General features: G+C 55.0%; 1 protein-coding gene across 2 annotated transcripts in view; it reads right to left on the bottom strand.

Annotated features, from left to right (window-relative positions):
- Positions 1 to 7,479: 7,479 nt before the first annotated feature.
- Positions 7,480 to 23,512, bottom strand: part of COL13A1 (collagen type XIII alpha 1 chain) — a 139,274-nt gene continuing 123,241 nt past the window's right edge. For both annotated transcript variants that reach the window (XM_046027961.1, XM_046027962.1), the window contains 7 exons: positions 23,439 to 23,474; positions 20,694 to 20,747; positions 19,550 to 19,603; positions 18,517 to 18,552; positions 13,409 to 13,495; positions 9,603 to 9,641; positions 7,480 to 7,886 (listed from right to left, as the gene is read on the bottom strand). In XM_046027961.1, coding sequence (XP_045883917.1) covers positions 7,884 to 7,886; positions 9,603 to 9,641; positions 13,409 to 13,495; positions 18,517 to 18,552; positions 19,550 to 19,603; positions 20,694 to 20,747; positions 23,439 to 23,474 — 309 coding nt within the window. In that variant the 3' untranslated portion in view covers positions 7,480 to 7,883. The remainder of the gene's footprint in view (positions 7,887 to 9,602; positions 9,642 to 13,408; positions 13,496 to 18,516; positions 18,553 to 19,549; positions 19,604 to 20,693; positions 20,748 to 23,438; positions 23,475 to 23,512) is intronic.

Below are 23,512 nucleotides of genomic sequence, written 5' to 3'. Positions count from 1 at the left end.
ATAGGAAAAATACCATTAGTAAAAAGAAGACATCTTGCTTTAACACCAAAACAGAAATGATAGAAAAACTTAAGCCGTTAGCAAACTATATACAGGTAAATGTTTTCTTCCGTAGAAAAGACCCACTGCCTGCAGTAGGGACGGGTCCTTACGAAAAGTAAGTACTAGAAAAAACAGTAATGAGTTAGTGCTTTCATCATCTAGGTATGACTTTTGAAAACTTTTTTCCTCCCTACTCCCTAATCTATACAGCGGTCAGATATGCTGTTGACCTTCGTTATCCTATTCTGAAAATCACATTCTGACTCCCTTTGAAAAAATGCATTAAACTCAGTTATAACCGCACCGAAGCTTCCTGCCATAGAACTTCTTCTCCTGAAGTAGCGAGGTAATGATTGTTCAACTTAAGACAACAGGTTGATGGCTGGTTGGGAGTCTTGCCCACAGTGTGGAAGAGGGCTCGGCTGGGAGCAGAAGGAGGGCGGGGGGGGGGGGGGCGCGCTGCTGGGGAGGTGAGTGGCCCTGCACCAATAAAGTATCTTCTGTTGGCGTCAGCCGAAAGGAGAATCCTCATTCAGCCACAAATAGGGGTAACGGGAATTTTAAAGAAACATTTTAAAAAAATTGCCAATTTTTCCCCTTTCAGGGAAAAAAAAAAAATGAAACCCTAGGAGTATTTACAGGATTTAGTTTTAAAGAGCAGCTTCCCAGGGTGGTGGTGGTGGGGAGTCTGCAACCATCGTCCTGTCCGCGTCACCTCCCTCCGCCCCCCCCACCATGTCTACGACTCTGTAGTTTAGCATCCTCGGTTTGTCCTTGAGGCCCTCTGGGTGGACACAAGAGGGTCTGCTCTGAATCTGACTTTGCCAGAAGTTTAATGCAATCTTGCTCAAGTGACTCCAGTTAATTGAGGTTTGATTATGCAAAGTAAGATTTTTTTCTGAACGGCGAACTCTAACTGGTGGCTTGTCTAACCTTTACAGAGTGCTTTGCTGTATTCCTGGTCCTTCCACCCAGCGGAGAGGCAGGCAGAACAGCCTAGGGAACGGAGGCTGGGGAGGCCGGGAGTGCGGTCGGTGGCAGGTGGCAGTCACGTGCACCTGCGTCCCCCGGGCCACGGCGTTTTCCCTCTGGCTGCAGGACTCCCAGGCATGTTTATTTCAGTGGAAGCTTGTAAGAAAACACTTGGTCTTTGGAATGAGCAGAGTGCAAGAAAAATGTCTGTTAGCAGGCGATTTCACTGTGTTCTTACAGTGAAGAGAGCCCAGGGCCTGGCAGTTTCCTCTCTTAAATGGTGGCCGTGCTGGATCTGTGTTCCTGGACCGTTATCGGCTCAGAGCGGTTTGCTGGCAGGGGATGAAGACTGTTTGACCATATACCAAAGCCCGGGATCCTGTGAGTCATCGGAAGTCCTCCAACGCATTGACGTGTGTTATGTCCTATAGGGATGCTCTGTCCTCTGCCCTCAGGGTGGCAGGAGTGTTGTGTGGCTGGTTAACCAGGCCATACCCACCGAGCCCCACGTCATGTCTGGAGCACCATCTGGGTCCATGAGCCACGATTTTTGCCACATTCATTTATGCATAAGAGCCCCTGACCCCAGAGGGGTCTGAGATGGTCCCTGCCTTTTGTCTGCGGCCCTTGATATGCTCCTCCCACTCAGGGAAAGAGGCTGCGGTTCCTACTGACAACCAGCATCCAAACGAGAAGGACTTGGAGATATCAGTGAGGGTCAGGACGGCTCTGGGGGCCAGACACTGCGGATGGAAATGACCTTAAACTTGTTCTCATGCATTTTCTTTAACCTGCGGGGCTGAGCAAAGATGTTACTGAATTGAGGTCAGAATGTGTGCCGGTGACCCAGCCTTCCCTCTTGGAAAAGTCTTGGGGAGGAATTCCTCTGAGCTGTCGGTTTATTCAAGAAGACGTCGCTTTCCTTTGAATACCCGCCCTTTGTTTCTGCCTTTCTGTGGCCTGCCTTCCCTCCCGACATGGATGTCACTCCCGTTCTGATCTCCTCTATTTGCAGAAAGTCGTCGATGGAACGAAAGGACACAACCACGCTATTCATGGGAGAGGCAGGTGGCGAAGGGGTCTGCGTATGGTGACCAAGGGAGGAGGAAGGCAGGGGGTGGATAGTTTCCAAGTACTGTCCCTTCAGCAGTTTGGTGAAAGGAAAATGGCTTATTCTAGATCCTCTCGAAAGTATGTACCTTGCTGCCTCTCTCCTTCGTTGTTGCATCTCAGAACACCAGATTACATGTGTGAGGCCCTGGGCTCTGAGGGCTAGCCCAGGCATCCCACCTCATGGCCTGGTCTTGCTCCGGGCTTCTCTCCTCTCTGACATCATTCCTCTTCCCTCTCGAAGACGGATGCTCTCTGCTTTTCCAGCTTGGCACACTCATCAGCTTATGGCATTTGAAAGAACCCAGGAAGCGGAAGGCTTCACGGGACCCACCAATGGAAGTGAAAGGAAACGTGTTGAGAAGGAGCGAGGAAGGTGACAGGTGTCTGGCCCCAGCCTCCTGGGGAGGCTTTCCAAGGTCAGAGCTGGCAGCCCCCCGGCAGAGAGGCTGCTCGAAGAACTGTAAGTGTCCACGAGAAAGGGGCAGCCAAGAGCCCTTAAAAATGCAGAAGCAACAGAGGGTCCTTGCTGTAGGCTGTGGCAGAAATCCCAGCTGAGGGCTGGAGGAGACAGGCAGGCCCAGCGTTCACTTTTCTGGTTGAGCTCTGGCTCTTAGGGAGGGCAGAAGGCCCACAGTCTCTTGTGGTCACCCTCCCATCAGCCCTCAAGCCGGTTCCCTGAGAAGGGTTTGGCCCGTGACCCTCTGTCTGGGGGCAGCTCCGTCTTCTCACTCCTCCAGGGCAAGACGCTTTCCCCAAGACTCTGGGCTGGTTGGCTTCACTTCTTGGCCACCAACCATGGACTCTGGCCCTTGAGGAAATATTGAGAAGGGGATGTTTGAGATGGAAACTCACTGGGGATTGGCTTGTGGGGACGCCTCCCTGGGCCAGGGGCATCCCACAGACCTGGCCAACTCTGGTGGACCCCCAGCATGGAACCACCCTCTCTACCCCCTTTCTTCTGCAGAAATCTCATTTGCCCTCCCCTGATGTGAGAAGCAGGTGTGGCCCAGGCTGATGCTCCATGGCAGGGGCTGGAGGGCGAGGCAAGGGAGGGACTGATAGTCCGTAGTAGCCAGCTTCTCCCTCCTTCCTCGGTGGCAAACTCCCTCTCCGTGTTCTGGCCTCACTGGCCACCACAGAGTCCTGTGGCCCTCACCGAGCACTTAGCCCACACGTCTTTTCATTGTGGGCATCCCTGTTAACTCCTGGAGGACAGACTGGGCCTCACAGTCCATAGTAGCTCTGGCCTCCCCGCCCACTGCTCCCACATAATAGGTGCTTAAATCAAGTAGACTGATGACTCAGCTGGTCATGATGTTTATGAACCTTGGCCATGGGAGGGAGATGTTGAGCTAGGTCTCCAGGTGCCTAATGAATGAGAAAGTCCCTTTTCTCCAAGAGTTCACTGTCTAGTGTGGAAGACTGACTCTTCCTCCTCTAATAGAAGGAAGAGGAGGAAAAGATCCCCGAGTTCTGGGTTTTTCCAATGAGGGAGACTCACCCAACTTAGGAACCCAGAAAAGTCTTCCCTGGGCCCTGGTGGTCTGAGCTGGGCCTTGAAAGGAGGGTAGAATTTTGGCAGGTGATAAAGAACAGGCTGTCAGGCAAAGGGCCTGGTGTGGGCCAAGGGGTGGAGGGGAAAGCGGAGGGTGTGTTCGGGGACCTGTGAGCAGGCCCAGGGCTGGGGAAGGCGCTGCCATGCTCGGCCTCAGCTCTGTCTACACCGCTCTGGGCAGATACTTGGCTGTTCCCTGGAGCCAGGCCGTTCCTAGGGACTGGGGGTGGGGGTGGGGCAGTCCCCTTTGTGTCTGGAATTGTGTGTTAGCACACAGAACCCGGTTCCTTTCCCTGCGCCATCTCCTCTCCTCCCCTACACGGAGGAGCCTGCTGCCTCAAGGGAAAGCCAAATGGATAATTCGCTCCTTGAAGAAAGGAGCGGCTGATCCCTCCCTGGTCCTTCCTTCCCCTGCTCTCCCCTGGGGCACCCACCAGTGGCCCACCCTTCCCTTCTTTCCAGAGGCCTGCAGCCATGGGTGTTTGACTCTCGGGGTGTCTGAAAGTGAGTCCAGGCGTGGGGTCTGGGGGTGGGAGGCGGCCAGGTTGCGCCAGCATGGTGCGGGGGGGGTGCACAGACGGGGTGCAGAGAGCCGGATATGGGGGAGGCTAGGGAGAAACTTGTCAAGGCAGCACAGTGTCCTTGAACATTTGTAGGGAGTTAGGGACCGTCCCCCTGTGCTCCAGGTGAGTACACCTGTACCACTCCATCTCTGATGAATTTAGCAGCGTAGACGCCAGCTGAGAGAAAAAAGTTCTGCTGCCATCCCTGCCCGAGGGGAGCCGACCCCCCCCCCCCCCCCCCCCCCCCGTCACCGACCGCGCCGCAGTCCCGGTTGTCAGGGTTACGGGCAACACGCATGCAGCACGCAGTGTGGCCATGCTAGCTCCGTGCATCGCACTAGCCCAGCCAGACAGCGCGAGCTGGGGGGGCAGGGGACGCCCCAGCATCCCAGTCCTCCCAGATGACCACTGGTCCATGGGATCAGCGGGTTTAAGGTCATCAGAGGTCACCCAAGTCAGCTTCCTCATGTGACGTTTGGGGAAACTGAGAGCTAGAGTACGTTGTCCCGTGCCACAGGGCTGACTGTGGAGGAGGGACTGGAAGCTGAGCCTCCGGACCTGTGGGCCAACACCCTCCCCCATCCTGGGCTACCCCGAATGCCCCCCCAGGTCTGTGGCGTTTCATTCTGCCAGATGACATCAAGATTCCCCCCTCCCCCACCGCCACCCTCCCCTCAGGGAGGCCAGCTCTCTGGCCAGCAGGGCAGAAGCACAGAGTGAGGCAGAGGTGGGGCCGGGCGCGCCCGGGTGGAAGGATCCATTCCTTCCTTGGCGAGGAGGGGCTTCCTTTGGCTCACGTGGCCACAGAGGCACAGGTCACTGACCTCGGTGAGAGCGGTGGTTTGGGCAGGGACCACCAGGTCCACGGTCACCCGCAGGGGTCCTGGCTCAGTCTCTCGTGAAGCCAGGTGCTCCCAGGCCTGCAGGTAGGCAGAGCTGGGCCATGTGAGGGGGCCGGAGCCAGCACACAGGGCCAGGCACGGGAGTGAGCCATTGCAGGCGACAGGACTCAAGACCTGGCCCTCCATAACTCATAGGGGATGCTCGCCAACAGGGCTGTAAGTTGCCCCGTGGGGAGGGGCCTGGGTGCTGCCTTTGTTTCCGGGCAAGTGGTTCTCAGAAGAGGCTGCACGTCCCAGGGACAGAGTGAGTGTCTCCATGCTCCGTGATCGCTCTCTGGTACCGGCCCGGGTGCTGCCCTCCTCTGATCTGTGCTCCTGCAGTGCTCGTATCCCTGTCCTTCTGGAGCCTGGTAGTCCTCGTGCTAGCATGAGTGCTGATGCCCAGCGGCCCTGCAGACGTCTCAGCCATGCCGCTCCCTACTTCTCATCTCCCTGCACCACCCCTGACCCAGAGATGAGTTGAGGCCCCAGTGGAGGGGCCCAGGGGAGCCCCGAAGTCGGGCCCTGCAGGGAGGAGGGGTCTGGCTGAGGGGACACGAGGCTCCAAGGCCAGGGAGAGACAACGAGCCTGCACATGGAGTCCGCCTCTGTGAACTTTCTGCTGCTAGGAAGGGCTGCACAGTCCCCGGAACCGGGTGGATTGTTCCTTTTTGCCTCTGACCACAGGCAGCTTGCGGGGAAACGTGCGAAGGACCTTCGCCTGCCCATCTGGGCCTCCTGTCAACTCCTCTGTACTATTTCTCCTGACATTGACTTTTAAACTTTCCCTCACATGTATTTCTGTGCCATTCTCTGGTAGAAAGATGAATGTAACCCCGGCTGGATTCATTTATTGTAGATTCATTTCCCCCCCTCGAATTTAAAAGACATAAAAATGAAAATATTTTCTTAGCCCCTGAAAATACTGTGGGGCCAGGCTCATGGCATTTTGCCTGAGACATCGGCCCTGGCTCGGGGGGTGAGCTGTGTCCCTGGACTCTGGGGGATTTGGAAAGGTTCCGTCTTGGAACTTTCCCCCCATAGGAATAGCAACTGTGTCAGCTGGCGGCTTGGGCCCCGGGGCCCTGGTGCTTCTGCCCTGTGGGGAGGGGACAGGTGAGCTCTGTTCAATGATCGCAGAGGCCAGCTCTGGTGCCCCCATTTTGCTTTCCAAACGAGGAAGGCGAGACTCCGAGGAGGAAGCTGTCTGATTCCCGAAACATGGAATGGACATCTGGAGTGGGAATGGTTGGTCCCCATGGGTCTGGGCAGCCCGTAGTTCCCATTACCACCATGTGGTAAGGGTCTCCTGACTGCGAAACCCCCTCATGCAGAGTTCACGGCCATGACTGTGTATGGACAGAATCTGAGTCTACGTTTGCCCCTGTCCTGCCTATTAAGAAAAATGAAAATGAGGGGCGCCTGGGTGGCTCAGTTGGTTAAGCGACTGCCTTCAGCTCAGGTCATGATCCCAGAGTCCTGGGATCGAGTCCCACATCGGGCTCCCTGCTCCTTGGAGAGTCTGCTTCTCCTTCTGACTTTCTCCCCTCTCATGCTCTCTCTCACTGTCTCTCTCTCAAATTAAAAAAAAAAAAAATCTTAAAAAAAAAAAAGAAAAATGAAAATGAAATAAAATGATGGGGTACGGTCACACTACCCAAGCAGGTTGTTATTTCAAGGTCCAAAGCAACACCGGTTTATGTTTTCAAACCTCGAATGGCAAAGCTGTGGGCCACACCACAGCGGGGTCCTATGTAGTCTTTCAGGCAAGGTTCCTGAGACCTTTACTAAGCTCTTCAGTGTGAACGGAACTCCATAAAACCCGATTTTTAAAAAAGTAAACCCAACTTCAGATGGCCAGTGTGGCCCTGATTTGTGAGTGTTGTTTGAACGTTCTTGGTTGGAGTGGAACGGCAACGAGGCACAGCTCTCAGCGGCTGGGGGTGAGGGGACCTTGTCGATCTGCTCCCCATGAACCACCAGCAGCAGCAGTGGCTGTCGCTACTCACTGCCGCTCAAAAGGAAGAAAAACAAAATCCCCAATACTGAAAGCCATAACAAATAGCCTTTGGAACCCTGGGGACCCAGGGCCTTGCAGCAGACCTGAACTTGAACTTGGAATGCTCAAAGGGCACCCCAAGGAACTCGGGATATGTTACATACAAAGGACCTTGTTTAAGCGACCCCTCCTTCCCTCTCACTGTTGGGCCTCACGTTTCTATAGGTTACCCTATATTTCTGAGGACTTCAGGGCTTCCTGCTTTCGCAAGAAAGAATGTATTTAACGATTGATCGGGATCATAAGTTGCCATGTTTCATTTTTTTTTAATGGTGAAAATCCATAAGAGTTAAAAAAATTCTTAGACACACCTAGTTGGCAAACACCACTGACCTCCACGTCCCTGTGAATTCACACGTAAACTAGCAAGCACCTCGGTGCTGGCTTGGCCCCCTTTGGCACCAGAACACAATAATTTATTAAACTTCAGTACTTAATAAGTGTGCACAAATATCATGCAAACAGATGCTCATACTCATAAACAAAAAGTGTATTAGAGTCGTAGACTTGTACAAAACATCTTGTAAACAAAGGGAAGGAGGCTGGCATTTTCTGTACAAAATATGCAGGTTTTTCTTTTTTTTTTTAATAATCTGTAAGATGCATCATACTTCTGGCATTTTCAAAAAGTGAAAACTGTATAAAAATAAATATTCTATGTACAAACACACACACAGGCCATTCCCAGGTTAGAGGCATCACTGCAAAACAAAAACACACAAAGTAGCGTTAGTGTCGGTGGGTTTGTGGGTGTCTCCTTCCCTTGTGGGAAAGTGGTGGCTCTTTGGAGGGCCGGGGTGGCGGGCAGCTCTGGATAAGGGTGCCACGGCCCCCTGGGTGCAAAGCCCTGCTGCTGACTGCACCCCAAAGGCAGAAAATCACTTTCGCCTTCCTGTCACCCCCCTTTGCGGACACCAGAGGGCACCTGCTCTCCATGTAGCCTCGGGAGGCCCGGCTGCGGAATGAATTACCACATCTTCCCAGACTGAATTGATGGCATGAACCAACAGACAGGAGGCTGCTTGCCCAGGACACAGTAGCTCTAGCCCTCCAGAGCATAGCTGTTCCTCCCCTGCTGAGTTCAACCACTCCCATCTCCTAACCATCAGCTGCAACCGCGAAGAAGGAAATCTTGCAAACATCCTTCCACTTGCCTCTTTCCTGCATCTGTGGAGTTTTAACCAGGTCTAGGGGAACACAGCGAGGGGATGAGGGGCAGATTCTTGGGGTGGCCTCTTCCCTGATACCGAGCTCTCCCTCTTTGTGCTGGAACTCTGCCCTGGGCCTGGGGTCTTGGTGGGTTCATTACTTTTTTTTTTTTTTTTTTTGGGTTCATTACTTTTAACTCAATCCTGTGAACTACTGAGATGCTGGCCATTTAGCACGGAGGAGCCCCGTCTGACCCTAAGTGTGTGTCTGCTGTCACCGAGACAGGGCTCAATGAGCTAAGCACCAGCTCTTGGACATGCTGAGGTCCCCGGTCCTTTGCTGAGGACAACCCAACACCTGGAGACCACGGGGTGAGGGCTGTGAGACATGTCAGGGTGAGCAAGCTGGAGAGGGGCTGCGGAGGGAGGGTGAGCGGCACGGCAGCTGTACCTTTGCCGGATCCGCCAGCAAACTGGGTTCGCAAGCCGATGGCCTTTGTCAAGTGGAGGAGCCCCGTGCCCTGGGGGCCCTGACCAAGTGGGGTGATTGAAGGAAAACTCACGGCTGGTAGGAATTCTGGGACCCCGGGAGGGGCTGGGCTACAGTACTCCTGTGTGTTGGCGTGGAGCTCTGGCCGCTTAAGTTCAAGGGGAAGGGCAGAGTGGTGAACGGGCCAGTCTCCACAAGGAAGTAGGGAAGCCACTTGAGTGTATAGTCTAAGTACAGGGAAGGAGGTCGGAGTTTTCTGTACAAAATATGTCGCTTTTCCTTCTTTCTGTTTTTTAAATAACCTATAAGATGCACGATACTTCTGGCATTTCCCCTACATTTTCCTTCCTTCTGGCAGATTTCCTACATCTGGATAAACGTCATCATGTGGCTTGATGGCTTAAATGACCTCGTGTGAACACCGGGAGAATAGCTACTGATAGCTAATTTTAAAAACGTGGTCCAGCAGTCCTCGGAGGAAAGGCGCTGGGGAAATTAACCACACAAAACCACATAAAGATGTCAGCCGTGTGGCTACATGGAAATTCCAGACGCCGGGGCCTGCGGACACCTTAAAAAGCATTTTGGAAAAGTTCTCTAAGTGCATGTAGTGTGTGGGACGCTTCGAGTGCACCCTGTCTTGGGGAGCATTCCTTTCTCTATCCTCGCCATTTGCAGAGAGGCCCTGGATGGAAACTGCACGTATTTAATCGCCCTTGTGCAGGAGGCCATAAGTACACCTGTGCCCCTGGGCATCGCAAACGGCCCGGCGGCCTTACCTTGTTCCAACAGCCCTGGACTGGCAAGCCATCTTCACCCTGCAGTGAGGAAGGAAGGCAGATGGCTCAGACTCTGAGACAGCCCCCCAAGCAGGCGGGATTGGGGGGGACAAGGGTCACACACCCTGCGGCAGCGTATCAGGATACAGCCCACCTCTGGTCTATTTCTCTTCTCTGCCGCAGGGCAGAGCCTCAGAAGGGGCTGGGAAGCAAGCGAGGCAGACTTCCCCTTGACTAGGGCCCCATGGAGTTGTAGTGCATTGCCAAGAGGGGCTGCCCTAGGCTGTGGGGTCAGCCCTAACCTGTTAAGGACAGCCTTAAGCCCCGTGGGTTTCTGCTCTGGCAGGACTGAGTGCTATGCACTTTTGGATAAATCGCTTAGCGCTTGGTGGCCTGTGTCTTCCTCTGTAAAACCTGGGAAGGCATGGCTGTGTGAAATGGCCACTACGGGGGCCCCCAGCTCTCCTACTATCTTAGTTGCTCTCTTCCTTACCTGTAGAAAGAGGAAGTCTAGGTGGCCCATGTGATCATCAATAACGCGGAGGACGGGACACAAAGGGGCAAGCCACCTCACTCACAGGTATTGTCATGTGGCTCTGAGGTGCCTTCAGCGAGGTGACGCTGGCCCCTGGCACGGCCCTAGTCATTGCTGGGGATTTGGGGTAGGGGGGAGATGGAGTGGAGGATGAGAATCAACTGTGTGCCGTTTGTCTCCTTTGCTGGCAGCCCCGACTGGAACACCCGAGTCTTCTTGGGGCCCTGATGTCCCGTGCTCACCGGCACACCCTTTGTGGAGCCTGGAACTTCCGTGAGACAAAGTGGGGAGACTGGGGCCGAAGTGGGACAAAGATCTGGTTCTCGGTCTGTGTCTACTACAATTGCAGCCCGGATTCTAGAATTCACACTCCAGGGCACAGCAGGGATGGACAGGGTTTCGGGGACCAGAGCCAGTGGTCAGTCCAGAGGTGGCTGAAGGGGAGCCCTCTGTGCCCCAGGCCAATTTCAGCACCACGACAGGTGCCTAAACGGCTCACCTGGCATTCAGCAGGCAGCTGGCCCGACATGGAGGGCCTAGTTATCTTGTACTAAGCTAGCTCCCCCTGACCCTACATCCACAAAAACACAGCACGGGAGCAATGGTGAGAAACACGGCTTGCATTAAGGATCAAATAAAGATGACCTTCGTTGTCCCCCAGGGTCGTGGAGGGCCTGCGGGCCTCATTCCAAGGCCTCATGAAGACCTTCTGCCCCTTTCCCCAGACTGCCACGGTGCATCCTTTCACAAGGACTCTGGAAGGGAGAGGAGCCTCCGCGGGCCACAGCGGCATTCCCATTGGCACATGACGGTGGCGGGGGGGTGCGCAGGAGAGCGAGGCGGGAAGTGGGAGCACGGGAGAGAGGAGCCGGTGGCTAGGGCCGCAGCTGGCAGAACTCGAGGTGTCAGACTGTGGGAGGCACGAGGCAGGGGGGATCTGACTGGGGGTTGATGCAGGTGCTCGGGAGGGACCCGGGAGCCCATGGTCGCTCGAGTTCATCAGGCAGGGCAGTGGGGAGGTGGGGGCAGCGAGCAGGGGTTTCAGTGGTGGGGAAACAGCAAGCGATCTACTCTGCGCCCTTCTTTTGTTGCAGATACCGGTCTTAAAAAGTCTCTATCATGGGATGCTGGGGTGGGATGTGGGACTGGGAGTCCTCATCTGACTGTTACTTGTATGAAGATACCTCCATGAACTCCAGGCCTCCTGGGGACATTGAGGACGGCAGGAAACATTTAAGCCCGTGGCCTTGGAATGAGGCACCATCGCGTGCTCCCCTTGCAGGGAGGTGAAAGGATGGCAGTGGGGGCGAGAATGTCCCTGCCCGAAGGGGCCGGGGCCCAGCCCAGCGCAAGCCGCACGGTGACCACTCCGCCAGGACACGCTTGGAAAGGGTTCCTAAGTGCCTCCCCATTTCCTCTCTTCCGTTCCTCAACGACCTTCCCAACCTTTCTGTTCTCTTCCAGACTTGCTGGAGGGGAACCATCTACAGATGGAAGGAGGGAATCTATGGGAGGATCTCCTCGTGTCTTCCAGGGTTTCGGCAAAAGGGATGAGCCCTTTAGCATCTATAATCCGGCTCTTGGACCATCCCCTGGTTCTGGTGGTATCACTGGGGCAGCGACCCCACGCCCTCCTCTACGTCCATTCTAGAACCTCTCAGTCTCCCGTGTTTGGGAACATGCCCATGGGTCCCCTGCTGCCTCGCGAGATGGAGCAGGAAGACGTGTGGGACCGGCTCAGCGTCTCAGTTCTGCTGGGTGCTCCGCGGGAGCCGTTGCCGAAGCAACTGCAGTGTGTGAAGGAAGATAAGCCACCGTGGCTAAGAATCCGCCCGGAGAATCCACTTCCCCAGCTTGCTTTCTGGGGGCAGGATGGTTAGAAGCAGTTGTGCAAGGAGGACCGGATGCAGCCAAAGCTGGCTTAGGGGGGCGGGCGGGACGGCTCGCATGAAGGGGCGGGTGCTTTTGAAGCAGCTGCAGGAGGAGGCCAAGAAAACATCGTGGCAAACTTGGGATGCTCGAGGGGCATGCGGGAGCCCCTGAGGACCAGCCGTGGCAGGGTGACCCTTAGGGTCTACAATTAGAAGGGGCTGGTGACATGGGGGGAAGGGGGGCACGGCCAGAGAGGCATGCGGGCGAGAACCACACACGTGGGGAAGCCGGAACCGGCCATGCAGGCAGGGGAGGGTGATGCCATACCAATGGGCATGGGGCATCCAGTCCGTCCAGCCCTGGTAACCCCGGCTCCCCTTTTTCTCCTTTAAAACCTCGGTGTCCCTGTTCACAAAACCAACCACGATGATTATTTAGGTCAAGGCTGGCCAGCTCCGACTGTGGAGCGGAGAGGCCCAAGTCCCACCCCAGCCAGGATGCAGGACCCCTGAGGCGGCTGCAAGCAGGGCCCCAGTCCCAGCGGACTCCCACTTGCCAGGTTCAGCTGTGGTGCTCTCTCTGGCTCCCGCGAGAGCTGAGCTTTGGCACGCGTACAGCCGGCCCCACTCCGTTTCAAGACTCACTTGGAACGAACACAGATGAACTTCAAATTTAGCGTATCATAATTTTCAGAACCTTCACGCGGATTTGTGAGGGCACTTGGGAAGCCCGGCTAATGTGCCACAAACCATTCCTTATAAGCTTGTTTGGGGGCTTCCGGTGGGGGGGTCTGTCTACTGATGGCGGTCTGTGGCTTCACAGGTTTAGTTGCATGGCTAGTGGGCACGGGGAGGCTCTATTTTAAAAAGCCCCCTTTCTGGCCTGGTTCTGCTCCATCCGGGGCCTAGACGGCCCCGGGGAGACACGGATCCCGGTGTCCTGCATCCTGACAGAGGATTCCAACAGTGTGGACTGCTGGCGACAGAGGTGGCCATGAAACAAAGAAGGCAAATGTGTAGCTTACAAATGCTACAGTGGGTTCCAGAGCTCTCCTGGAGCGAAGGGCTGAGGCCTGCTCCAAATCCCCTGCCTAAGGCAGGAGAGGCTGGGGGGGGAGGGGGGGCTTCTTTCCACACATCAATTGTCCTGCATCTTCAAAGGAAAGGGATTTTGCCAGAATGGCTTGCAGCCGGGGTTTGAGGGCACCAGCACCCGCAGGCAGAATTCCCCCGGCCAAGTGCACGGACAGTGCACGGCCGTGGTACCAAGTGCATGGACAGATGTGGTAACATCAGTGCAGACATCCCCGCCTCATCCTAGCTTATTTGCCTTCTTGGTTTCCGGCTTGCAAACCTCAAGGAAAAACCCAGAACAATGCAAGTGATAAATGAAGACATACCAACGGACAGGGGGCATCTAATCCAGGCGCTCCTTGGTCTCCCTTATCCCCTTTAGGCCCTCTAGAGCCTTTCTTCCCCCTCTCCCCCTGTAAATAATGGTTTAGTCCGAGAGAAAAAAAATAACATCAAAACTTTAGGATCCTTCATGTGTTAAGGTTAGAAACAGAAAAGGAAAAAAAATTAAGAGGGGGGAAATAACATCACTTAATGAAGATACTCTTTCCAATAGGATTTGAGGTCAGCAGCCACCCCCAACCCTTCTAGAAACTGGGACCCGTGGCTAACACTGGTGGGCGGGGGGCAGGGGAGGAAGTCAAGGTCTGGGGGCTGGGAGCAGTAGGGCTCAGAGCTGGAGGTGGAAGGAAAGGCAGGAGGAGGCTACTTGGGGCCAATTTCCTCTTGGAGAGTCCATTTTTGAAAGACTTTGACCTGCCAACTTTGGTCCCTGTTGGTTTTCATCCCTTTGATATTGTATTAGGAGGCGAGATGATTTTATTTAGAACCCTGGGGTGTGTGTGTGTGCGTGTGTGCACGTGTGTGTGAATGTCTGCACATATGTGTGTATGTATGTGCCTGGGTGTGTGTTTACCGTGTGTGCATGTGCAAGTGTGTGCTTGTGTGTGAGTGTACAGCACACATGTGTACATATGTGTCCAGGGCTCCTGGGCGGCCCCTGGCTCTCAGCTAGGTCCTCCCATTGTATGAGGGTCTCTGGTCTCTGGTCTGAATCAGAGGCAGGTAGGTTGTATATAGACAAGTTGACTCAAGGAACTCATTTTTTTCCTGAAAGACTTCAGTTAGCATCAACTTTCTAAATCGAACTCCCTTTTGTATGTGTTAGAGTCACTCTCCATTTCAAGAAAGGCTATGGGGAATGCTTCCTCATGGACTTGAGTTTGGATTTTCCCATGCTGGGTCTCCTTATAAAGGGGCCAAGTGTGTCCATGGGAAGTCTTCCCGGGGATGGTTCTCCGCTGCTGCAGAAGGCTGACTGTCTCATGGCGGGGGTCTTCCACAGTGCTCCTCGAGGTGGACAAGGCCTCGAAGGCAGGCAGCACAGCATCAGAAGAAAGGCTTGGAGCCAGAGCGGGTCCTGCCTGTGACCAGCAGTGTGCCTTTGGGAATCACTCAGCCTCTCTGAGCCTCATTTTTCTTCATCTGCAGCACGTGGATCGTAACACCTGCCTCAAGACTTTGTAGTGATGTCTTTGTGCACATTTAATGGTGCCATTTAATAGTGGCCTAGAGTCTGTGCTCAGTAAGGATAGCTGCTTCACAACGGTTACAGTGGCGACGGTGGTGAATTCTTGCAAGCCCATCCTGGAGCCGAGCCTGCCGCCGGCTATCATGTCCCTGTAGCGGAAGGCTGCAGGTTCCTGGGGGGCAGGGCAAGGACAAGAACGTTTCTTACATATCTGAGTCCTTGGAAACGCCTCAAATTTCATGATTCCAGAGGTTCCCTGTAATTGTCAGTGGATTGTTCTGAGTGAGTTTTCTAAGGTGCAGATGTTTCCTTGGAAACTGATGTGATAGGGAGGACATGTGTGTAAGCCTGTTACCTGCGGTTGCTTTGGCTCTGAACCACGCCCACCAGGAAGAACACGGCAGACAGCGTCAACGATCCTTGAGCAGGGGGACAGTAAATCCACTAGCTCTTTGGATGGGAAGCCCCAGTGTAAACTTTCTCACCAAAGGGGTCCCTCTTTCTCCTTGGGTCAGACCAATGTCAAAGTGAATGCAGTTGCCTACGTCTGGAGGGTGGGCAAAGCTCCCCAGGAGCTGCTGGGAGTGGGTTCCAGGTCCCCGATGATTTGCCCGCAGGCAACACAGGGTCGGCAGTGGTGGTCCTGATTTTCAGGCTGTGTAGCTTGCACTACAGGGAGCCAGGTCCTAAGGGCCCAGGAAATGGCTTTAAAGTGGGCATCCTTCGAAGGTACTAGAGTACTAGCCTTAGGTACATCCCACCCCAGAGCGTGAGGCAGAAGAGGCCGGGGCAAAGAGGGGATTCAGGGAGGGGAAAGGGCAAATAAAAATAAGCAGCGGAGGTTTCTTGATAAAATACAGATACATAACTTGATTTCAGAGGAACCGAGTGGAGGCTGGGAGAGTGGCAGGGAAAGACGAGGGGGTGGGGTCTGGTGATGGGGCGAGTGCGTCTGCGCAGAGAAGTATTGAAGGAGAGAAGGAAGGAAGAGTCCGGCCTAGGCCAAAAGAGATAAGGGAGGACGGAGAGGTAAGGAGGCAAGAGGGACCAGGCAGCGCAGGCCGCTCACACTCTCATGCACTCACACACCCCCTGGGCGGGGCGTCAGGCAGAGCCACCGCCCCCTCCCTGCAGCACGCACGCACGCACGCACGCACGCAGACCTCCCAGTTGGCCGGCTTGCAGGAGCGCTACTGCTGCTCTACCCAATTTTCCTCATGCCAATGCCAAATTCATGCCACCCTTTATCTTTTTTCTCCCTCTTCACTTTTGATTAAGTGGGTTCCATGTCGCACTTGAACTCGCGACCCGGAGACAAGAGACGCAAGCAGAGATCAAGAGTTAATGCCTAACCGACTGAACCACCCAGGTGCCCCTGGGGTACCCTTTATCTTGTGATGAACTCTTTCATCCTAAACGTGGCTTCTGGACCAAATTCCTGGGGCTGTTAGAGGCTGGGAATGGGGTCCCTTGTGACAAGACCAGGACAGTCTTTCCATGGTCATGTGTGTTCCCTTAGAAAATGGCCTATTCTGGGCTCTGGGACTTGTGTGCTACTACAAGGACCAGGACCTTCTTCCTCTCAGGAATGGGGAAGAGGCTCCAAGACGGTTGTGTGGTGGGTCACAGAGAAGCATTGTTTTAAGACCAGGTCCCCTTTCACTGGAAGATGGAGCAATGGGCTTATGGTGCACCCACCTGGGCCTCTCCAACAGGCCCTGGCGGCACATGGGGTGGAGTTTCAGAGGGGCCTTAGGCAGCCTCCTTCTCACACCCTGTGGGGGCTGGGACTTGGAACACCTGCAGCTTGGCCTTCACAAGCAGGCTTCTACCTAGAATGTCATCGTAGCCCCTCTGGCCTTTTCCCTTGACCAAAGTGTCACTATTCTGATCTCCCAGGCCTCAGGAGAAAGACCTGTCCGTGGCAAGCCTTGGTTCTGCTTAGGACTTCCTTCATTTTGAAGGCTTTATTACGAAACCCTCACATCTCCCCTCAAGAGGCCTGCAAGGGCCAGTGGCATAAAGAGGTCTGTTCGAGGAGGTGAGACACAGGGGGCACTCTTCTAGGACATTCTGGTGTCCTGAGAGTGAGATCTCTCGAATGGAGGACACAGCTGTTCCTTGATTCTCAAACCTGCTCTTTGGAATAAGTCAGTTATACTTACAGTTTACCAGAGAGCAGGTTCCACAAGTTGAGTGATTTCTGGACTTGACTTTTACTAAGTGACCTATTTCTAATTGACAGGTGGGGCAGGGGAAGGTTCGTAAAGCCTTAGGAAGGAGAAGTCGAGAAGAAATATTCTCCTGCTGATTCCTGTGGCCTCACTGGCTCATTCAACAACCCCAGAGCCTGGCATCAGCGTCTCCCACTGCCAGCTATCCCTCCATCTGTGACAAGGGCACCTGCCTGCCCCACGTTCAGGGGCACCGTGGTCATTGCTGGTTGTGAGGCCTTCAGATGGCTCACTGCCACAAGCCAACTGAGAAAGTCTTAAGAAATAGTTTAAAAGTATTAATTGAATATGATAAAGAGAACTAGAACACTTTAGAAATAAGTTAGAAAGAGGATTAGTATGTCAGCTAAGAGGTGGAATGATCAATTTTTTTTTTTTTTTTTGGCCTAAATTCTTTGATGGCACAGGAAGGAAGGTGGGCTTCCCAACCTGCCTTCCCAGCCAGCACATTTCTGGAAGTAGGTCTGATAATTCCAGTGGTTTCTAAACTTGGTCTTCCATGGACGGTTTGGCAGGTGTCACTCTGCTTGCTTTTATAGAATATATGGGAAAAATCGAGTTACTTTCTCCCAGGAAGAAGAATTTCAATTCTTCTTGAGAGGAACTGAACTCTAGAGAAGAGTTCAATAAATATCTTAAATGAAGAAGACCGGGTCTGGTGCAAGATATAAGCATACAGATTCTGGCACTTCCTATCCATGAACATGGTTATCGGTGTGCAAAGATCAGCTGGACGACCTGGGATCTAGGAGCCATCTGCTCTGCCCCTACTGCTCTGTGTGAGCTCGGAGTACTTTGTCATGGTTCTTGCCTGTTTCTCCCTCTAGTCTTCTGCTCGTCCTCTCCTCCCTCGGAGACCCTTGGACAACATGACTCACTGAAAGATGCATTGGGTCCTCTAGTCGCTGTGGGTCACACTCTGGGGAGCGCTGTGATGAAGCAGCAGATGAGAGATTCGGTGAACGGACCCACAGCTCATCGCTGGGTCAGAGGCAGTTAAATGGTCCCTTCTGGGTCCATATGTGGCCCGAGTCTGATATGTGGCATGTGTCCCATCTTACCATGAGGCTGTGGGTGCTATGGACGTTCAACAGCTCTGTGCTGGGGACGATGGCAGAAACCAAAGGGACAGCAAAGGACCTCAGGAGGCACAATTCATTTCACGGTCCCGTGGACTCTTTCCAAGAGAAATAAAGGCTGTGACCCTTTTTAAGGGTTGGCTGTTCACAACAGCTGTATGCTTCTGCTTGGAACCGAAATGTATTTGTCTCTTGCCGGTGGCCTGGGATGCCTGGCAAAATGAAGTCTCAGAAGGCTACGACTAGGCAATGACGGGTCTAAAAATACCATTGAAGGATCCATTAGCAGGGTGCCGTAGAGAGTGGGCACACGGCTCCCGTTGCTGGAGGGCAATGCTAATCTGATGGCCGCCATGGGATTCGGTCTCCCCTTGCCAGGTGGAAAAGAAAGAGGCTTCCGTTTCACAATGAGGCCTCAGGCTGCCCCCGCACTACAGAGTAAGCCCCTCACTACAGAGCCTTTTAATGTAGGATCATTTACCAGGAAGAACCATATTTGCCAATGTTGGGTCAGGAATTCCCAATTGATCATTCCACCACATCATGAAGACATTAGTAACCATAGCCGAAGTGCAAGGGCTCAGACTCACCCGGTTTCCTTTGTCCCCGGGTGGTCCGTGTAAACCCTGCAATAAATCACAGAAGTGAAGACACGTTCATGAGGAAAGACAAGATGGCCATCCTGCCTTCCTTCCAGGCTCAGAAAGGTCTGATACCTAATTCATCAGAGACAGGCTTAATTATCCCCATTTTACAAAAGGGGGACAAAGGGACTGGACCTCGAGACATATATTGAGTTCTGGGTGAAGCCAAGAACGCAGTTCCGGGTTTTTTGCTCTGCAGTGGAGGCTCTGGCTGGTGGCCCTTCTCTTCTAGCCCGCTCCTGCCAAAGGGTGGCAGGTGCCGAGAACTCCCTCTGGGCACAGAGCGCTCTCCTGGCAGAAGTGTTTCTGTGGCTCTTCTGGAAGGCTGCTCATACCCCCTTTTTAAGGTACAGGCTGTTCTCCATGACTTCAGCTAGGGGAGCAGCACAAGTCAAAGACCGCCCGGGGCTGGCCAGAGAAAGCTGCCTGGGCAGCCAGGCATGGAGCTGGTGAACAGATGTACAACCTTTAGGCGGGTGGGAAACAGAGGTCCTGGCTTTCATAATGACACAGCAGGAAATCTGCTGCAAACTGGGAAGCCAGTCTCTCGGGAAGGCTTCCCCTGTCATGAGACATCTCCTTCTTGCGTTATAATGGTTCAGCTTTGCTTCTGCCTCTCCTCGACAGCATTGGGGTGCCATGGCACGTTCATCTATGGGACCCCCTGTTGCATCAAACACAGATGCTTGTGGTGGGAGGGGCTCACATGTGTTCGCTACATCCCGTCAGATGGGTCACATGGCTGAGGACCTGGTACCCCCACCCTGTGTCCCCAGGTTTGCCCCGAGCCGTGCCCAGCAGGGAAGCTCTGCAACCACATGGCTTTGGGACAGCTTCCTCTGTCACAAAAATCACATTCGTCCTTGGCTCTGGATGTTTGCTGCAGGTTCTGGGTATGCTGCCCTGACAGGGCTTCTGTTGGGGGGGGCGGTGTGAGGTAGGAATGAGGGACAGAAAGCCCCGGTCGCATGACACTTACAGGAAGTCCAGCCGCTCCTGTTGGTCCCGTCATCCCCAGGTCGCCTTTGCTGCCCTGAAACCGGAGAGAGAAACCCATGAGCCCTCCCTGATGTGGGAACAACCTTCCACCCACCGGCCTCTGTTTTTGTAGGAAACCTGGGAAACTTCTCTGGTCCCTTCAAAGAGCCCTCTATGGAGCAAGGGCTCAGCGGAGGGTGTGACTGGTGTCGACTCCCCCACAGTGGGGGGTTTTGAGGCCTCCTCACTCTCCCTCTAGCAGAGCCCATCCCCCGAGGCCCTCTGAACAGGCTGGACGGTGCCCTGAACGTCCTAGCTGGCCTCAAGCAGAAGCCAAGGGGGGAAACAAGGAGCAGGAAATGAGCATGGACGGGAAGGTGGGGGAAGAGTGGAAGCGAGTTTTGCCACAACTGTCATCCTGAGAGCAGCCATCTCCGTCCCCAAAGTGGCTGTGATCTTGGGGAGGGACGCCTGTGCCCCTCTTCAGAAGCTCTCCAACCTCCGCACCCTCAGTGCTGTGGTCCGTGAGCGGGTGAGTGAGGGGGCTGGAGCCGCCCCGGGGACAGAAGGGCCATGGATGCCCCGCACGCATCCAGCGCCCCCCACAGCCCTCTGGTGATCTCCCACCCCAGATGTGCAGAAACCTGGGGCTGGCTGGGAAGAGCAGACTTGGATGGGACGGGCAGGCCTCCTCCTCCCCTGAGCCCAGCCCCCCAGCGGCACCACACAGGCACCCACGCCATGGGAGACCGTGACTATGGGAGCAGGTCTAATGCCCCGGCCTGACTTCTTGATGTTGCCCAGGATTTTCTCACACTACCTGGCGCTCCATTCTAAGCTGTCTCCTAAATCATCACAAGGCTTAGGTGTGTCTGCCCCCAGCAGCACCTGGGGCCTGGCCAGACAGAGCCCGTGACCGACACTGGGTGGCCAGGGACCAGGCATAGGCAGCTGTCCATCTGTACACTCGTAGAGATAAAGTGAGCCACCCAGGCTCCCCCACGGGCTTCTGTGAGGATCACCAGGTGAGGCCACAGATGAGGGAGTGCTGGTCTGGGGGGAAAGGTGGGGGCCGAGAACCAGCAGCGGGGCCGGGGCTCAGGACCCCTCCCGGGGCACAGGCTTTCTGCCCACGGAGCACTCACCCTCTCGCCCTTTGGTCCCGCTGGGCCTGGGACTCCGATTGGTCCTGGAGTACCCTGGGGAGGAGAAAGAAAGCAGAGGTGAGAGACTTGATGCCAGGAGAGTGGGGAGCCCCGGGGGCCCCGCCCGGCGCTGGAGATGATGAGCAAGGTCCAAAGGCCCATTTTCAGGGTTGGCGAGGCCAGGCTCGGTCAGGGCAGTCATTGGACTGGGGCGTCTCCCTGTTTGGGGTGGGGGCCTTGGGCAGAGAGGCCTCCCCTTGCTCAGAGCCAGATTTGAGGAGGGAAACCCTTTGGCTTCACCACCAAGCTTGCCAAGGCTGAAAATGGTAGAAGTGCTGCTTCGGCTTGCTCCCTGAAGCGCTGGGGGGATTGGCAGGGGTCTGAGGCCTTGGGGGGTGGGGGTGGGGCCGGCACCTGTTGCTGTTGCAGCTCCACATGCGGGGGTGGGGGGGCTCATGCAGCCCAATGCAGACGTGCGCACACACAGAGGCAGGTGCGGGAGGGGGGATCATTCTGCCACTGCTCACCCTACCTGGCCCACCGCCGGCCGCCCTGGCCTTCAGCCTCTGTCCCTGCTCCCCGGCCCTACGGGGCAGGCCGGACCTGAGAGGGATGACTGTGGGCCTGTCAGGGAGGTGGGTCCCACCCGCTCCAGACTCAGGGTTCCCACGGAGTCGGGGCAGTTGGAACCTTGGGCTTGGAGGCAGGGCCGGGCTGGCTCGGCAATTAAATACCTTCCCAGGTTCCCAATTTCCACCCGACTAGATGGAGGTCTAGACTTCAGGACTATATGGCTCTGCCTCCGTGTTTAGGCTTCCTGCTCAGATGAGGCCCTGAGGATATGGGGCTGCTTGGTGGGCAGTGAGCAAGTGGGGAAACGCTGATTTATGTTACAAGTCGGGGGGGGGGGGGAGAGCCATAAGAAGTGCTCCATGGCCCCTCTCCAGCTACGAGGGAAGACGATGGACATGTCAGAAATGAGAGCAGCCTGATCAGGGTCACGGCTGAGAACAGCACCGTAGAGTCACTGGGCAGCTTCAAGTCCAACCTCGAAAGCCTATGAATGTGGAGATATTAGAGAAGCTTCTTGGCTCTCCGAGGGTCCATTTCCCCTTCTGTAAAAGGGGGATGATGACATGAGTGTTTGCTTTCAAGGTCGCTGCCCGGTTGAAACGGATGAACGCACGTCACGCATTTGGCCCCCAAAATTGTTAGGATTGGCACGGCAGGGTTATTCTTCCCATAAAACTTTTCCTTTAAGGTTGTGATGTTGATTTAAGGAGAAAAATAAAACCTGGGGTCCGAAAGGGACAGAATCTACAAATTTGCACTGCTCCCCTCTGTCCAGCACAAATGGGGGACTGTTTTGGCTTGATTCCAGCCCCAGATCGGCCCCGTAGCCCTGACTGGTCCCCTGGGGAAGGCACACTAGGTGTGAGGAGGGTGCAAAGGGAGGGGCTCGGGGGCAGGGGAGCACAGCCCTAATGATGCCCGGAAAAGAGGTCTAGTCTCTGAATGGGAGAATCTCCAGTGTGGCCTCCGCAAAGCTGTGGTGGGGAGGGGCTCTGGAAAGGATGTGGTCCTGGGCGAGGCCTGTCTACTCCTCAGCTTTGTGAGGGCACGGGCCATACGATGAGGCTCTGAGTGGGGCTACTCCCGGTCCTCCCCCGCATCAGTCGTGAGGTCTACCTCCAGGCCTGTCCTCCCCTCCATAAATGAAACCCTGCAAATTCAACGTCCCTTGAGTGTCATCCCAGCCAGCTCATTAGAACCTTGTCTTCTGGGCCTCAAAATTGTCCCACAATGGCCAAGCTGGGACTCTCTGGCTGGAAGGGACTGGGCACACACATAGGTCTGATTATGGCCCCCGGGCAGGGAGTCCAGCCTCCGGGCCCTTGATGGTTAGTGGTTCCCTAAACCCTGGGAAGGTGCCAGGCTTTAGTGGGAACACCACATCCCTAAAGCCATCACGGGGCGCTCTGGAAGGTGGAGACGAGAGGAGAGATTTTTCCTGATGCTTCAGTTGTTTGTCCCAAGAAGAAGGGCCAGGTGCTTTCTAGTCCTGAGTAGGTGATGCCTGTTTTCTGGAATCAGAAAGAATGGAGAAAGAGGGGGGCCATGTGTTCCTCTTTTGCTCTGCATAAAGCCCTTGTTGAATTGTGGGGCGGCGGGGGCAGCCCAGGAAGCAGGGTCCCATGCCCGCAGAGCACCAAGCTGGGACCGTCCCATAGGATCCTAGAAATTATACCTGGCTTCACCCCAGTACACACCAGAGGGGGCTGCACAGGACTAGGAAGCCCTTGTGGGCAGACAGGAGATGGACAGAGCTCACAGCATGGAGACAACACAGCACAACGGGCACATACAGATATGTTTGGTGGGCACGAGTCGTGGTCCCAGCCCCTGGGGCTGGGCTCCCGGGCCCTACTCAGCCTTCTGTTGGAAATAGAGACTGTGCAGCGGGAGCAGACCTCCATCCCACGTCCAGCGATCCAGAGATCCAGATTTGAGGACCCTGGGTCCAGACGATGGCCCGGGGAATTCGGAGGAAGGCTACCCATCTTTGGTCAAGAGGCCTAAAGAAGCATTTCTGACCTGGGCATAGACGGTACCTTTCTGGTGTTGGTGGTGGGATAAGGCAGGACTCACTGGGAAAACGAGGCCACAGCGGGACAGGGACAGACGAGAGGGGCCACAGGCGGGGGGGCGGGGCGGGCTGAGGGGTAGCGGAGAAGTGACACTCACCGGTGGCCCAGGCCTGCCGTCCAAACCTGCAGCTCCCTGGACGAAGGGGACAGTTTGACCGAAAGAAGGGGAGG

The sequence above is a fragment of the Meles meles genome, chromosome 13, assembly GCF_922984935.1.
Source record: "Meles meles chromosome 13, mMelMel3.1 paternal haplotype, whole genome shotgun sequence".
Taxonomy (NCBI): Eukaryota; Metazoa; Chordata; class Mammalia; order Carnivora; family Mustelidae; genus Meles; species Meles meles.
Note: the sequence above shows the minus strand (reverse complement) of the source record. Positions and strands in the feature narration are given on the sequence as shown.